This window comes from Chanodichthys erythropterus, chromosome 6, assembly GCF_024489055.1.
Source record: "Chanodichthys erythropterus isolate Z2021 chromosome 6, ASM2448905v1, whole genome shotgun sequence".
Lineage (NCBI taxonomy): Eukaryota > Metazoa > Chordata > Actinopteri > Cypriniformes > Xenocyprididae > Chanodichthys > Chanodichthys erythropterus.
This window is the reverse complement of record NC_090226.1, coordinates 1,849,794-1,867,691: the sequence shown is the minus strand read 5'-3', so window position 1 is coordinate 1,867,691 and position 17,898 is coordinate 1,849,794. Positions and strand designations below refer to the sequence as shown.

Sequence of the window (17,898 nt, the reverse complement as noted above, 5' to 3'; positions counted from 1 at the left end):
GTGGACAATCATGGTTATAACGTGCATCGTAAAGGGTTGTGATAACAAGGAGAAGGTATATAGTGGCGTCATGTTTCACAGAATTCCAACTCACCACATACAGCGGAGAGCTTGGTTAGCTGCTTTGAACAAGAATCCAAAAACACCGTTGCTGTTCGCAACAGTCACACTTGCACCACCAATTGCTGTTTGCCCGTGTTCTTTCGCCGGCTCCGGTCTGTTCTGGTTCGTATCTTTTTTCCCTCTCACGGTCCATAAGAGCTAATTCCTCCTCTGTGTACTCGGGTTCAAACAGATATGGCTCTGGGTCTGCTACAAACAAATCATAATCATCTACAAAGTCCGCCATTGCAAATGATCTCTTGCAGTTTGCTAATAGCACAGGTGGTAAAAGTCACGTTGGTTCTATTGACGGAAATGAGAGGGAGGAGGAGAGGGAGCGGGGGCCGGTGAGAGGACTTTTCACGAGTGAAGATATTACTGCGCCAAGTCAAAGTGCTCCCGAGCACTTGCTATGGTATTCCGCCATACAATATAGTTATCCATTTTACACGTTTAGAAAAGCGCAACATTTGTTTTGTGTCACTGTCCTAGATCGAGTTACACTACTCGAGTAACTGTATTTAAATAGGGAAAACGTGGAGGTGTTTGGTAGCTTCTCTGCTTGGCCCCTATTGAATGAACTGGGCTAAGCTAAGTGCTAACAAAGTTTCACCGCAAGACAGAGCGATTTAGTGCACGCACTGAGACAAGAGAGGTATGTATCAACTCGTCTTAGTTAAAGGTGCCCTAGAATCAGAATTTGAATTTTCCTCGGCATAGTTGAATAACAAGAGTTCAGTATATGGAAAGGACATACATTGAGTTTCAAACCCCATTGTTTCCTCCTTCTTATGTAAATCTCATTTGTTTAAAAGACCTCCAGAAAACACTCGGATTTCAACATAACACCAACTGTTACGTAACAGTCGGGATCATTAATATGTATGACCCCAATATTTGCATAATGCCAGCCCATTCGACGCATTAGACAAGGAAAGGCAGTATTAACGGCTGGATCTGTGCACAGACAAGGTAAGCAAGCAAGAACAACTGCGAAAAATGGCAGATGGAGCAATAATAACTGACATGATCCATGATATCATGATATTTTTAGTGATATTTGTAAATTGTCTTCCTAAATGTTTCAGTAGCATGTTGCTAATGTACTGTTAAATGAGGTTAAAGTTACCATCGTTTCTTACTGTATTCACGGAGACGACAGTCGTTGCTATTTTCATTTTTAAACACGTGCAGTCTGTATAATTCATAAACACAACTTCATTCTTTATAAATCTCTCCAACAGTGTGTAATGTTAGCTTTAGCCCGTTAGCCACAGAGCATAGCCTCAAACTAACACAGAATCAAACGTAGCCATCTAAATAAATACTTTACTCACATAATTCAAAGCATGCATGCAGCATGCATGATGAACATTGTCATGCCGCTTGAGAAAAAAAAAGTATTTTTTGTTTGTTTCAGCAGTACAGCGCGATCTGTTTATTTCTGTAACTATAGTAACGTAATACTAGTGCACGTCTTGAATCAGGAAGTAGATCGCCGTGCAGTAGTCAGTTGCAGCAGTGCGCGAGCTCTCCCGGTCATCCGTTTCTCAGGCGATCACTTTTTCCTCTTCTCTTTGCCAAAGCAACGTCTGTGAGTATTTCTTATCATGTAATATTGGGATAGTGCCTATGTTCATCCTTGTAAGATTATTGAGACCGCTAAGTTAGCTTTATGTTCATACTGCTGATTGTTTATTAGCTCGATTGCGTTTTCATATAGATCACCGCTGTGTAGATAATCCATGCTGTTTTCTTTGTCACTTTGTATTTGGATTTAATATTAATATACATTTTATTTGTATTGCATTACAGTTTCACAATATTCCCAGTAAACTTTATGGAAATGGATCATCTGTGTCCTGGAGTTTCTTGGGAGTTTTTAAGCTGAATGGAGCATAGTCCATGACAGTGAAAAGACGGCGACGCAGCCAACGAGGGTCACAAGGATCGCCATCTTACGGTGCAACTTAATACCCAGAGATAAGTGGCTAATGCTACAGCACCCTGTCAGCAACACAATAGCTCTCTTATCCTGTTATTGACAACCCAGTGAGTCACAATGTCACAACATAGCAACAGTAGAAAGAGGAACGAAGATATCCAATCTGATACTGTGCATTCAAGAAGCAGTCGTTCATCTGGTTCATCGTCCAGCTCGAAGATTAGTATGGCTGTTGCCATGGCAAAGGAGAAGGCGGAAGCAGCGCAAGCTAGAGCAGCACACACGCAGAAGGAAATCGAACTTAAAGTAGAGCAGGCCCACGTTCAAGCTAATCTTGATACATTAAATGTTGAGAAAGAAAAGGATGCCGCCATAGCAGAGGCGAATGCCCTCGTGGCTGGTCTACAAGATATGGGTTTTGAAGTATGCAGTAAGGCTAGCAGCCAGGTTCCTCAATCGGTCAAAGACCAGCGAGTCGCCGCTTATGTGTCGGTACAAGCCAGCCTATGCAGCAGAGATTTATCAGTCAGAAGAGGTAGTGATTACGCTCCGCCAACGCTGCATCCTCCACATTCTCAACTTAATGATGATATCTTCTCAACGCCTCACCCACTCAGCGCGAGTCAAAATGAAGCTGCTGCTTCCGCAGACATTATGCCACATGAAGTTCATCAAGCTCCTCAGACCAGTGGAGCGCCGCTACAACAAAGCTACAATCAAGTGCTTAACTATTCCCCAGTGTTTCAGCGTGGTGGGAGTCGTTTGCAACAGAACGTGAAAGTGGATCCCTCACCTCCTGCACGCAAGCATGCTCACAAGACACCTTATCGAGCTAGCTATGACTATTCTACATCCACTGGAGATCTCATTAAATACCTAGCTCGTAGCAGCCTGGTGACTTCAGGTCTAACCGCATATGATGACCAGCCAATGAACTATTGGGCCTGGAAAACATCGTTCCTGAACGCTATCGCTGACCTTGCTGCTGAAGGTGAACTCGACCTCCTCACTAAGTATCTAGGAAGAGAGTCGACAGAACAAATGAGAAGAATTAAAACAGTTAACATTAAGGATCCAACAACTGGATTGCGTATGGCATGGGAACGCCTCGACGAAATATATGGCTCACCAGAGGCTGTCGAACAGGCTTTGTTCAACAAGCTAGAAAACTTTCCGAAGGTTACAACGAAAGATCCACAAAGACTCAGGGATCTAGCCGACCTGTTGTCGGAGCTACAAGCGGCCAAAGAAGATGGCTACCTTGCAGGCTTGTCGTATTTGGATACCTCCAGAGGTATTAAGCCTATTATTGAGAAACTTCCATACAACATGCAAGAAAAGTGGCTTTACCTTGGCACAAGATACAAACAGGAACATTTAGTTAGCTTTCCACCTTTCTCCGTGTTGGTAGATTTCATCGCCACGGAAGCAAGGGCTTGTACCGACCCAAGTTTTAATTTCTTCGCGCAAGTTCCAGCAGAGAGAAAGAGTAAGTGGGAGAAACCTACTAAAACATCTGTATACGTTCACAAGACGCAGGTCTCAGGAACTGCTAAGGCCGAGTGTAGAGAAAGTATGGAACGTATTGATCCTAACAAACACTGCCCTCTGCATAGAAAGCCCCACCCTCTGAGGAAATGCAGAGGCTTCCGTGAGAAGAGCATAAATGATTGCAAACAGCTTTTGAAAGAGCATTACATCTGCTTTCGCTGTTGCTCCTCCACTGACCATCATGCAAAGAATTGCACTGCTGAGATAAAATGTACAGAGTGTGGGAGTGCAGCTCATGTGACAGCACTTCACCCCTACCCACCTGCCTGGAAATCTAAGTCGTCCCTTTCCACTTCAGAGGATGGCGGGAAGGAGGACAAAGCAGAAATCCAGGAGGTCAAGTCAACGTGCACTCAAGTATGCGGTGAAGGATTGAGTGCCAGAACATGTGCTAAGATCTGCCTTGTCAGTGCGTTCCCCAACGGCTGCAGGAAGGAGTCCAAGAGAATGTACGCCATACTACAACAAAGCAAACGCTCCCTGGTGCGATCAGAGTTCTTTGAGGTTTTTAAGATCTCTGGAAGTCCCTACTCGTATACCCTCAAGACCTGTGCAGGGTGTTCAGAGATGGCGGGGAGGAGAGCAAGTGGTTACACTGTGGAGTCAGTGGACAGGAAAATAAGCATTCATCTGCCTACACTCCTGGAGTGCAACCAAATCCCTAATGTTCGCACTGAGATTCCTACGCCGGAATCAGCCTACCATCATGCCCACCTGAAGCGCATCGCTGAAAAGATTCCGCCTTTAGATCCGGATGCCAAAATTCTCCTCTTACTGGGCAGAGACATCTTACAAGTACACAAGGTCCGAGAACAGATAAGTGGCCCAGGAGACGCACCGTTTGCACAAGGGCTTGATCTTGGATGGGTCGTCATCGGTGATGTTTGCCTTGGAGGTGCTCACAGAACGCAAGAGGTGAGAAGCTACAAAACAGCCATCTTAGAGAACGGTCGTACGAGTTATCTTCAACCATGCAACAACCAGATCAGAGTGAAAGAAGTATTTGGTCAAGCGTCTAGACCTCAGCATCTTCCAGCACCAACCTACATCCGTGGTTCAATGACGCTTGGTGGAGTCTGCTTAGGGCAAACTGTCTTCACTTGTTCTCCCGACGACCATAGACTCGCTCCATCCGTGGAGGATCTAGAGTTTCTGAAGATAATGGAAGCTGAGTGTTATCAGGACAGTTCTAAAAGTTGGGTTGCACCTTTACCCTTTCGGTCACTGAGACAACGTCTGCCTAACAACAGGAAGCAGGTTTTCGTCCGTCTTATCTCGCTCCAGCGATCATTGGAAAAACGACCACAGATGAAAGGCGATTTTCTAGAGTTTATGGAGAAGATGTTCAAGAAGGCACACGCTGAAGTTGCCCCGCCATTACAGCCTGGACAAGAGTGTTGGTACCTACCCCTGTTCGGTGTGTATCATCCAAGGAAACCGGATAGGATTTGTGTGGTCTTCGACAGCAGTGCATCATATGAAGGAATAGCAATAGCCTGCTAGGTGTTCTTATGAGGTTTATGAAGGAACAGGTCGCAATCACTGCCGACATTGAGCACATGTTCCACTGCTTTTTCGTCAAGGAGGACCACCGTGATTTTCTCCTCTTCCTGTGGTACAGGAACAACGATCCTACCTCCGACATCATAGATTACAGAATGCGGGTTCACCTTTTTGGGAATAGTCCCTCACCTGCCGTTGCAGTGTATGGTCTGCGACGGGCAGCTAAGGAAGCAGAAGCCGACTATGGCAGTGATGCAAAAAGATTCATTGACCGCGAGTTCTATGTTGACGATGCTTTGAAGTCCTTCAGCACAGAGGAAGAGGCCATCAGCGTCCTCGGGCGAGCACAGAAGATGCTTGCAGCTTCTAACCTCAGACTACACAAAATTGCTTCAAATCGACCAGCAGTCATCGAAGCGTTTCCATTTGAAGATCGCACCAAGGACATAAACAGCTTAGATCTCTTCGTTGATGATCTGCCAATACAACGTAGCCTTGGATTGTTCTGGAACATGCGAGCAGAAACATTCATGTTTCAAATCGAAGATGACCAGAAGCCATTCACTCGTAGAGGAATACTTTCGACCGTGAACAGCCTCTACGATCCTCTAGGATTCCTTGCACCCATCACTGTTCATGGAAGACTAATACTCAGAGAACTGACTAAGCAAGCAGAGGATTGGGACACACCTCTACCCAAAGACATGGAGACTGAATGGACTAGATGGAAACGATCACTTCAAGACCTGGAGGGACTCCAGATACCACGTCCATATACATCATTCTCCACCGCAGGTGCTCTAAGAAGAGAACTCTGTATCTTCGCAGATGCATCGGTCAAGGCAATAGCAGCCGTAGTCTACATCAAGGTGACAAGCCACGAAGAACAGACTGAGATTGGCTTTGTTTTCGGGAAGGTGAAGTTGGCACCCCAGCCTGATTTAACTATACCAAGACTTGAACTTTGTGTGGCTGTACTCGCCGTCGAGATCGCTGAGATGGTAGTTTCAGAGATGGACACAACGTTTGACAACATCACTTACTACACAGATAGCAAGGTCATATTGGGATACATCCAGAACCAGTCAAGGAGATTTTATGTCTATGTACACAACAGGATCCAAAGAATCCGTCAATCACCTTGTTCCGGCCCGTGGAAGTACGTTCCAACGCACCTCAACCCAGCTGACATTGGGTCAAGAACTGTGACTTCGGACTTGCTTAGCAGCACAACTTGGCTCAAAGGGCCAGCCTTTCTTCATGATGTATCTTCACATTCGCCTGAGCTTCAAGAGACTTACGACCTTATCGACCCTGACGCCGACTCTGAAGTGCGTCCCCAGGTGGTGGCAAGTTTCACTCATGTTACCAGAGATACATCCACAACGCTTCGAACGCTTCTCCAAGTTCCGCACTCTCCTCACAGCCATAGCTCACCTCATCCACATGTCTCGTTCTTTCGCCCACTTCTGTCGACCTACAGAGGAAGAGTTGTTGAGAGCCAAAGTCTGTATTGTGAAGAGCGTCCAGAAAGAGTGCTATTCAGAGGAACTTAAGTGTATCAACTCAGGATCTAACATTCCACCGAGCAGCAGCCTTTGGAAACTGCACCCCATCATGGACCAAAATCAACTTCTTAGAGTAGGAGGTCGTATTGAGCAGTCGGATCTGAGCATGAATTCCTGGCCGGCATCATCTTGCTACCCTGCTTGTGTCTCACTATCACGAAGCAGTGAAACATCAAGGAAGACATCTGACCGAAGGTGCCATTCGAGCGGCAGGATTCTGACTGGTGGGAGCTAAACGCTGCATCAGCAGTTTGCTTCATAGATGCGTCACTTGTAGAAGACTGAGGGGAAAAATGGAACATCAGCAGATGGCAGCTTTGCCAGCTGAACGATTACAAGTAGAGCCTCCTTTCACCTATGTAGGTGTCGACGTCTTTGGACCCTGGGAAATTGTCTCACGTCGTACAAGAGGAGGAGTCTCCAACTCTAAACGATGGGCTGTGATGTTCTCTTGTATGTGTTCGAGGGCAGTCCACATCGAGGTGATTGAAGCCATGAGTACCAGCAGTTTTATCAATGCCTTGAGGAGGTTCTTTGCAATCAGGGGCCCCGCGAAGCAGATCCGTTCCGATTGCGGAACTAACTTCATTGGCGCTTCTCGTGAACTGGAGATGGATCAGTCGAATCCAGGTTTCAAAAAAGTGGAAGAGTACTTGGACACACAGAGCTGCACCTGGGTATTCAACCCGCCCCATGCGTCTCATATGGGCGGCGCGTGGGAACGAATGATTGGCATTGCCTGCCGTATTTTGGATTGCATGTTGCTTTAGCAGAAAAGGTCTCATCTTTCACATGAAGTCCTGACTACCTTCATGGCCGAAGTAGCCGCAATCATGAATGCTAGAACGCTCATCCCAATGTCATCGGATCCGGAATCGCTTCTCATCCTCACTCCAGCGATGCTTCTGACCCTCAAGACAGGTTTTGCACTTCCTCCTCCGTCAGGAAGCTTTGAGGAAGCACATCTCATCAGAGAAGAGTGGAAGTGGGTTCAGGGCCTAGCAGACATGTTTTGGAACAGGTGGAAACATGAATACCTCAAAACATTACAGCTTCGGCATAAGTGGCAAAGAAAGAGGCCGAATCTACAAGAAGGAGACATGGTTCTCTTGAAAGACAATCAAGCTAAGAGAAATCAATGGCCTAAAGGCATCATCACAAAAACCTTTCCAGGGGAAGATGGATTGGTTCGGAAAATTCAAGTAGAAATTGTCAAGGATGGAATCAGAAAGACCTTTTCTCGGCCCGTTACAGAAGTGGTTTTGCTTTTTTCTCCAAAGACTGATTCTGTTAATTAATCTGGGCTCTATAAAGACCCCAAGCGGGGAGTGTCATGCCGCTTGAGAAAAAAAAGTATTTTTTGTTTGTTTCAGCAGTACAGTGCGATCTGTTTATTTCTGTAACTATAGTAACGCAATATCAGTGCACGTCTTGAATCAGGAAGTAGATCGCCGTGCGGTAGTCAGTTGCAGCAGTGCACGAGCTCTCCTGGTAATACGTTTCTCAAGCGATCACTTTTTCCTCTTCTCTTTGCCAAAGCAACGTCTGTGAGTATTTCTTATCATGTAATATTGGGATATTACATGATGCCTATTTTCATCCTTGTAAGATTATTGAGACCGCTAAGTTAGCTATATGTTCATACTGCTGATTGTTTATTAGCTCGATTGCATTTTCATATAGATCACCGCTGTGTAGATAATCCATGCTGTTTTCTTTGTCACTTTGTATTTGGATTTAATATTAATATACATTTTATTTGTATTGCATTACAGTTTCACAATATTCCCAGTAAACTTTATGGAAATGAATCATCTGTGTCCTGGAGTTTCTTGGGAGTGTTTAAGCTGAATGGAGCATAGTCCATGACAAACATCTTGTAAAGATCCATTAGAGGGTTATATTAGCTGTGTGAACTGTGTTTATGCAATGTATATATAGTCGAGAGCTCGTTTGGCAGAGGAAGCGCATCTCTTAAAGGGGCCGTGCTGAAAAAATCGGTGCATAGTTAATGATGCCCCAAAATAGGCAGTTAAAAAAATTAATTAAAAAAAATCTATGAGTTATTTTGAGCTGAAACTTCACATACACATTCAGGGGACACCTTAGACGTATATTACATCTTGTAAAAAAACAATCTAGGGCACCTTTAAGGGAATAACATAGTTTAATATGAAAAAACGGTGGAGTATCCCTTTAAGTCCAGTCTATGAACTTAAACATTTATCATCTTAACTGATGCCTGTAGAGTCTGAGCTCTTGGGTGTTTTATGATTTCTCTGAGCATCACACTGTCTGATCTTGGGGTAAATTTGCTGGGACATCTACTCCTGGGAAGATTGTCAACTGTCTTCAATGTTTTCCTCTTGAGAATAATCTTCCTCCCTGTGAATGATGGCCTTAAAACCCTTTCCAGATTGATGGCAGCAACAGTTCAAGACTTCAAGACCCTTTTTATCATCTCCTGATACGTAAAACCCTAAAATTTAATTGAATGTCCTGTTTTTTCACATGACTTTAAGATCAGCAAAATCTTGCTGAATTTTGTAATTGAACGGAAACTGAGGTTGGGGGAGGATTCACACTCAACCAGATAAATATCACAGTTCAGTTGTGTTTTCAGACATTTTAAGGGTTACTATCGTGGGCTTTTTGGTGAACCGATGAAGAAAATGTTTCTCAGATTAGTTTTGTTCTGTTCGTGTTTGTGGCGTCTGGTTGGTGAGTTTAAATCTGTTTTTATGGCTTCAGTTGTTTCTGTTCTGATGGAATGTAATAAATTACTGGTTAAATTAGTCAGAGAGGATTAACATTCACTGTTATTCTCATAGAGAAATACTGTGACTTTACTGTGAGATCAAGTTTGAATTCAGGTCTAATCTCAGTTACTTGAACTTGAATTTTCGGCATCATTACTCCAGTCTTCAGTGTCACATGATCCTTTATTATGAAACATTTATTAATATTATTTGCAGTGTTGAAAACAGTTGTGTACCTTTTTTCCCCAAGATTATTTAATGAATAAAAAAGTTGAAAAGAACAGCATTTATCTGAAATAGAAAGCCTTTGTAACATTATCAATACCGTTAAAAAGTTTGGGATAAGTAAGAGGTTTTTTTTTATTTATGTTTTTTAATTATTCAGGAAAGATGCATTCAATTGATCAAAAGTGACAGTATAAGACATTTATAATCTTGCAAAAGTTCTGTTCTTCTGAACGATCTGTTCATCAAGAAAAGAAAGAAAATGTACAAAACTGTTTTCAAAATTGATAATAATCATAAATGTTTCTTGAGCAGCAAATCATCACATCAGAATGATTTCTGAAGGATCATGTGACACTGAAGACTGGAGTGATGATGCTGAAAGTAATGATGCTGAAAATTCAGCTTTGATCACAGGAATAAATTTGCATTTTAAAATATATTAAAATAGAAAACCATTATTTTAATTTGTAAAACTATTTCACAATTTTACTGTTTTTGCTGTATTTTTTAAAACTAAAAAAGATCTTACAGTTCTAATAATTTTTGCCACTATATATACGGCGTAATCCACTGTTTTGTAGAGGGGGTCAAAATGACAATTGTCACCTTTTGGAGTCAGTTTACAGGGGTGTAAAAATGACTTTAGAAAGATGGCATCATCATTATTTTATTTTTACACAGAGATTGGTAGGTCTGTTAGTAAAATCTGTTGACTTTAGCAATCTTTGTTTCATTATATACCAACGGTGACAGTTCAAAAATGGCAAAAAGCACTTCTTGTGTTTTTCTCCTCAAGTTTGCATGACTGTAACTCAAGAAGTTTTAAAGATATCTTAATCTCCATGAGTAAACTGGTAAATTGTTCACATTTTCAGTCAAAAAAACAAAAACAAATGTCGGTCACTTTGCATACAGCTGATTTTTCATTTAAAGAGGACAAACCTCTGACTCAATCTCTGTAAAAATAACATTATGATGCTGGGGTCATGACTTTGACCCCGCTCTACAAAACAGTGGATTACTCTGTAAATATACATAGGAGGCATTTCATATTTTAGCTTTCATTACTATGTAAGTTTGTCTTTCTACAGAAAAAATATTAACAAAATCAAACATTTGACACAGCAAAGATGCCGAAATTTAATTGATTTGACATGAGATGACCAATTTCTCTTTTTATATATCAAGTTTTGTCTTTGTACTGCTGCAGAATATTATTAACTTCACATTTAAATGATTAAAAGTATTTTTGTGAAACTTCATTAAATGAACATCAAGTGATTTCAAAGCTTTAATCTGTGAAAAATTCTGTTCTTCAGGTGGGTTTGATGATGCAGTAGAGATGAGTGTGATAGAGGGAGATTCAGTCACTCTGAACTCTAATCTTACTGAAATAATGGATGATGATCAGATTCAGTGGATGTTTGGAAACACTCTAATAGCTGAAATCAGTAAACGGGACGACAGATTCACTGTATATGATGATGTTCTTGATGGGAGATTCAGAGACAGACTGAAGCTGGACAATCAAACTGGATCTCTGACCATCACGAACACCAGAACTGAACATGATGGAGATTATAAAATCCAGATCAACAGTACGAGAAAGAGATTTTCTCTCACTGTCACCGGTAAGTTAAATAATAGTTTGGTAAGATCTCTATCAGCTGGAGTTTGTTTATTAAGTGTGCAGGACAACCGCCCAGTAAAGCACTACAATAATCTAACCTTCAGGTCAGGAATGCATTAATTAACTTTTTCTGGAGTGGTTTTACAAATGTCAGAAATGTGGCTTTCAAAAGAAAGTTTATATAGAAGATCACTTCTACACTTTGGTATCAAATCTACACTTTTCAGTTTCTCCAGATGAAAAGATGAACTCGCTCAGAGTTTAAAAACTCAACTTATTGTGCCTCAGATTCACTAAAATACCAAAATCTACAATCAAAAGCAAGAGATCTCATTATGAACTCAAAAAATTATTGTCAAATTTTTCCAATACTGAATCATTCTGGAAACCAAATGCAAATTCCTCTAAATTAACATTTACAGGTTACTGTGTTTTCTCATTAATGTTCACTAATTAATTTAGTAATATCAACAAAGGCAAACATTATATGTGTGATTCACTTTTTTTTAGTCAAAATGGAGCCTGCTATATGTTTTATCTCTTTTATTTTATCTGTAGGAACATCAGTGTGTTTGGTTTGATCTGTTGGTGGATAAACTGCTTCTGCATCACTGTGTGTGTCAGCAGTTTGTGGCTGAAGCGTTTCTTCATTTTCTCTCCTGCTAATAAGAAGCACAATCTGACATCTCACAGCAAATGTGCACCCTTTTGTAGTTTTATGTGACAGGATATAAAATAATCACCTGGTCATTAGCAGGTCTTAAAATTAGGTAAGATCTCAGATGAACAACAACACATGAAATACTAGAACGTACATTTCCTGAAGAAAATGTGAATGGTGCTTGCAGTGGCAAAATTCTGCACGTGGTTGCTAGGGTGTTTCTAGGCAATTGCTAAGTGTTGTGGGTGGTTGCTATGGTAACCTGAGTGGTTGCTAGGGTGTTCTGGGCGGTTGCTATGGTAACCTGGGTGCTTGCTAGAGTGTTGCTAGGAAGTTGCTAAGGTTCTTGGGGTGGTTGCTAAGGTGTTGCTAGGCGGTTGCTAGGGTGTTCTGTTTGGTTTCTAGGTGGTTACTATGGTGACATGGGTGGTTGCTAGGTGATTTCTATAGTAACCTGAGTGGTTGCTAGGGTGTTCTGGGCGATTGCTAGATGGTTGCTATGGTAACCTGGGTGGTTGCTATGATGTTACTAGGTGGTTGGTTTTTATAGAGTTCTTAGCCCACTTTAGCACTCAGCTAATCACTAATATTAATGTGTAGCTATTCACTACATTCAAGGTATTTTAAGGCATTAAGAATTTTTTTTCACAGGAAAAAAATGTTGATGATCAAGGATGAGTTTTAAGGGATAAAATAATTGACTACAGTGGGACTTTAAATAAACAATGACACAGTGTAATACGTCGTGTGTTTTTGTTCATCTGAGGTCGTACAAGTACCTAATTTTAAGATCTGCCAAAGACCAGATAATTGTGAGTGACAAGTGATTTTAAAGTTTTAATCTGTGAAAAACTCTGTTCTTCAGGGAGGTCGTTTGCTCCACATGCAGAGTCAGTGATAGAGGGAGATTCAGTCACTCTAGACTCTAGTCTTACTGAAATGAAGGATGATGATCAGATTCGGTGGAGGTTTGGAACTGAAAACGCTCTAATAGCTGAAATCAATAAACGGTTCAACAGATTCACTGTATATGATGATGTTCTTGATGGGAGATTCAGAGACAGACTGAAGCTGGACAATCAAACTGGATCTCTGACCATCACAAACACCACAATGAAACATATTGGAGATTATAGGGTCAACACTGTGAAACGTTATTTCTTCCTCACTGTCTATGGTGAGTTATTTGTTTCAACTGTTTGTTTGGTTGTTTGTTTGCTTGTTTTTTAGTCAGCACAAAGATCAATTATGGATCCAAACTCCATTTTGCTTGTGTTAGACCCATATAATGATGATTTTCATTTCAGTTTTACATTTTAAACTACTTTTGCAAATTAATAAATCTGTGTTGAATCTTTGTGTTTGTTCTCTGTTTGGTGATACAGTTGAAATCTCAGTGATGGAGGGAGATTCAGTCACTCTGAACTCTAGTCTTACTGAAATCGAGGATGATGATCAGATTCAGTGGAGGTTTGGAAATAAAAACACTATTACAACTGTAATCATTAAACACACCAACAGTATCACTGTATATGATGATGTTCTTGATGGGAGATTCAGAGACAGACTGAAGCTGGACAATCAAACTGGATCTCTGACCATCACAAACCTCACAACTGAACATGCTGGAGTTTATTGGGTATTAAACAACTACCTTGTGTTCATAAATTTCGCTCTTGCTCTCTATGGTGAGTTACATTTTTGTTTCACTGATTTGTTTTTTAACCACCAGATACAATATCAATCCACACACCATTATTTTGCCCTGATCTATTGTTTATTATATTGTTCAAAAGTTGAAATTTAAAACCTTTCACTTTTGTAAAACATATTTTCGTTGTTTAACAGTATTAATCTGTGACAAACCCTGTTTCTGTTTGTTCTCTGTTTGGTGATACAGTTGAAATCTCAGTGATGGAGGGAGATTCAGTCACTCTGAACTCTAGTCTTACTGAAATGGAGTATTATTATTATGATCAGATTCAGTGGTGGTTTGGAACTGAACGTACTCTAATAGCTGAAATCAATAAACGGCTCAACAGATTCACTGTATATGATGATGTTCTTGATGGGAGATTCAGAGGCAGACTGAAGCTGGACAATCAAACTGGATCTCTGACCATCACAAACATCACAACTGAACATGCTGGAGATTATAAACTACAAATTTCATCTCGGATAATATCATTAAAAGCTTTCAGAGTTTCTGTCAGTGGTGAGTAGAGATCATTTGTCCTGCCCTTCAGATATTTTGATATTAGTGTTCATTGTCTGAGCTGATCTCAGTTTGATATTTTTATTCCTCAGACTCTGTCCACTGTTGTGGTCCTACTGAAGCTGTGATCCGATTGGTCCTCTCTGCTCTGGTGGGCGTGGCTACTGCCATTATTCTGGTTTATGACATCAGATCCAGAAGAGCTGAACGAGATCGAGCACATATCCACACTTCAGAAATCTAATTTTCATTTCTCACAAACTTGTTTTGCATATTTGGGTGATTGACGAATGAGATTTTTAAAAGTGTAAAAAAAACATGATGGAGATATAATTAATTTCAAAGTTTTATTAATGAAGGAGGAAACAATGGAGTTTGAGACTCACTGTATGTCATTTCCATGTACTGAACTCTAGTTATTTAACTATGCTGAGGTAGATTCAATTTTTGAATCTAGGGCACCTTTAAGTATTAATGATGAGATTATGTGGTTTTTATAATCAATTAACACTGCTTTTGTTATTTTTTACAAGATGGACAAAATTTGTCATCAAAAAGTAATTTGGTTTAAAGGTGATAGAGAGGATTTTTTCGTCGACTGAGAATCCAAAGACTTACTGAGTTTTTGAAATGAGCGCATGCGTAAGAACAACCCCTCCTTCACAGCACATTTCAATGGAACGCCTCCCAAAACTCATAAACACTCGTATTGGAACACGAGTGTTTACCACCGGCATTCAGTATTCCAGGTATTCCTCAATTAACTTGTTTTTGATCATCACAAATCCTCTTTTTTTTTTCTTTTTAAGTCTTTCTTACTTTTTTAATAAAAAATCATTTTGTATCACTACCCTTCTAATGCGCAACATGGGTCAAAAATATTCATTTCTTATGTAATTTCAATAACGGTTGAGTGTTTCTTTGCTGAATCTTTAAAAGAAATGTATTTTATGATTCATTTATTCCAGGTATTCCTTAAATATCTTGTTTTTGATTGTCAAAAATCATTATGTTCATTTTTTCTTTCTTACTTTAGAAACAAACACAGTTTTTGTTTGTCTACATCAATTTTACACACATGGGTCAAAAATGACCCTTATTCATTTAATTTCAGTCATGACTGAGTGTTTCTTCGCTGAATCTTTGAAAGAAATTATTTTTGTCATTTATTTATTCCAGGTATTCCTTAAATATATTGTTTTTGATTTTCTACAAATAATTGTGTTTATTACTTTATAAACAAACACAGTTTCTACATCAATTTTACATACATGGGTCAAAAATGACCCATATAGAAATCTTTAATATTTGCAAATTTTTGCAAGTAGGAACATATTTACTGCAGACAACTGTTCATCTGCTACCCATTTCACATCTTAACAAGGCTACTTTTGTATATTTGATGGATGTAAGTCTTATTATATTTAATATATTAGGCTATATATTTCATAATTTTTAATAAATCAATGCAATTGGTCACCCTTTAAGCCCGTCAGTGTTCCTGAAAAGTAACAGTTTTGGACATATACAGCATGGGTCTATAGTGACCTGAATGAGTTATTACTTTCTATATTGCATATATTACAATAAATTAATTTCATCATTCATTATTTCATCTATTACTCAATAACCAAATCCTTATTTTAATTTTTCCTTTCTTTTTGAATTAATTTTTTTGAATGTGTGTGTCATTACCATTCTAAAGGCCAAAGTATACTTCACTTTTTATGCGTACGTGAGGGTCAGCATAACGATATTTGTAACTTTTTATAATTTCCTCCGGATTTCTGTTACTGTGAATGTGCAAGCTGCACATACACATTTAAATTGCATTCGACTGTGTAACTGTGAAACATTATTTCTGAATATTCTGTATATACTCTTTTTTCAAATGTTAAAGGCACAATATGTAAGATTTTTGGATTAAAACTTACATACATTATCAGAAATGTTTCCAATAATGTTTAAATCCAGAAAAATAAGCAATTTTAACCAGGTTAAAATTGCTTTAGCAGCTTTAACAGCTCAACAACAACAAAGCTGGAGAATCTCACACAGCCAAAATGAGGAAAGTGTTCAGCCTTACATTGTTCAAACCGGAGTCGACACTGATGGAGAGACTCAGGAAGAAGTTACAACTTTTAGACGTTTCTGAATGGTTAGTGGATAAATTGATGTAGTTGCTGTGGAGTTGATTCAACTCATCCACTAGCATGTGCCGTCATGTTCATCTTTTGTGTTGAATTGATCCTCGTTTGTGGAGCAGTCCGGCATAAAATGACGGCATGTCAACAACAACAACTCTTCCTCTTCTCTAAAGCAGCCCAACATGGCCCCGCCCCCTTTGTTATGTGTTCTCAGGGGCGGGATTTATGTCAGTTTTAGGGTTAGTGATGTCACCAACCAGTGAAGAAGCTTAATGTAGTCGCAACTAGACACTTTGAACTTTGAGCGTCGTAACTTTGCAGATGTTGTTTATGCTCAGCAACATTAACTAAAGTTAAAAAAGTGAAATCATAATCAACCAGCCCTTTAAACCATCTTTAGACACGGTACTGAACTCAAAGCACACGAAGCTGAGCTTGAATCCCTAGAAGAGTCACGGTTCAGGAGCACAGTGAAGCGAAATCAAATGAAACAAACCCTCAGGTCCTTCTCGACACACTTCATATTCCAGAACTGTTTCTGTGGCTCATGAAGGAAGGGTTCTGAGGCAAGTGTCACGTCAGCTGCAGTCCGTGTCCTAGTTTAGTCTGATCTCATTTCATGAGATGTTCTTTCTGTCCACCACTCACTACATGAAGAAGAAGTGGATGTTTTACACATGAAACCATTCAGCTGTTTCTCAAGCTGCACAATGCAGTGTATCACAGAGGATATGCATCCTGATTGGTTCGTTTGCATCTGCTTCAGCCAATGAGGTTTCACTCTCTTTATCTTAGCTGTCTCTTCTGACCTCATTGGCTCTTCAGTCTCTCAGGAGCAGATCACTTCATCATGGAGCAGATTCATCCTCACATGTAATCGGGTCATGAAGCTCGTGCACACGCGTGACGCAGACTCGCCTAATGGAACGTTCTGGCAAAGTTATGATCAAATGTTCTCTCAGAAAGATTGACAGAATGTTTGTTCAAAGTTATCTGGTCTTTAAAGGTGCAGAAAGCAATTTCTGAGAAACACTGTTGAAAGTGGATCGGACTGAGCACCAAAACACACTTGTAGCCAATCAGCAGTAAGGGGCGTGTCCACTCATTAAGGGGGGAAGTGCCTGTGCTGCATAGTGCGTTTTTTAATTTGGGGGCAGAGCTATCAAGATGTGGTCCTTTTAAGTTTGCTTTGGTGAATTCAAATATTTCATTATATATACACCTTTAATAATCTACAAAAAAAAATTTATTTATTCGTCGTTCATGGAATGTTTTTTTTTTCTGAAACATTTTAGTTGCACAATCGTATAATGTTTTTAAATATTGCTACTTTTATCAGGATGTTCAGAGAACATTCAAATGTAACGTTCACAAAATGTTTGCAAAATGATACAATGGAATGTTCCCTTAAAGTTTTAAAGAGAACATTTGGAAATAACGTTTTCATAACTTAATGGGCAAAATGTTTTTAAATTCCCCTGTAGTCAATAATTTTATCCCTTAAAACTCATCTTTGATCACAAAAATTATATATTAAAGGATTAGTTCACTTTCAAATTAAAATGTCCAAAATTAATTCAAATTAAGAT

The 17,898-nt window shown here is 40.0% G+C and overlaps 1 protein-coding gene across 1 annotated transcript; it reads left to right on the top strand.

The window, feature by feature from the left end:
- The first annotated feature begins 9,319 nt into the window (after positions 1-9,319).
- LOC137021836 (uncharacterized) lies at positions 9,320-14,406 on the top strand. The gene is made up of 6 exons (XM_067388814.1): positions 9,320-9,390; positions 10,976-11,307; positions 12,851-13,100; positions 13,333-13,635; positions 13,848-14,162; positions 14,255-14,406. The coding sequence occupies exons 1-6, from the start codon at positions 9,333-9,335 to the stop codon at positions 14,404-14,406; spliced, it is 1,410 nt and encodes a 469-aa protein (XP_067244915.1). The 5' UTR covers positions 9,320-9,332.
- Positions 14,407-17,898: the final 3,492 nt, after the last annotated feature.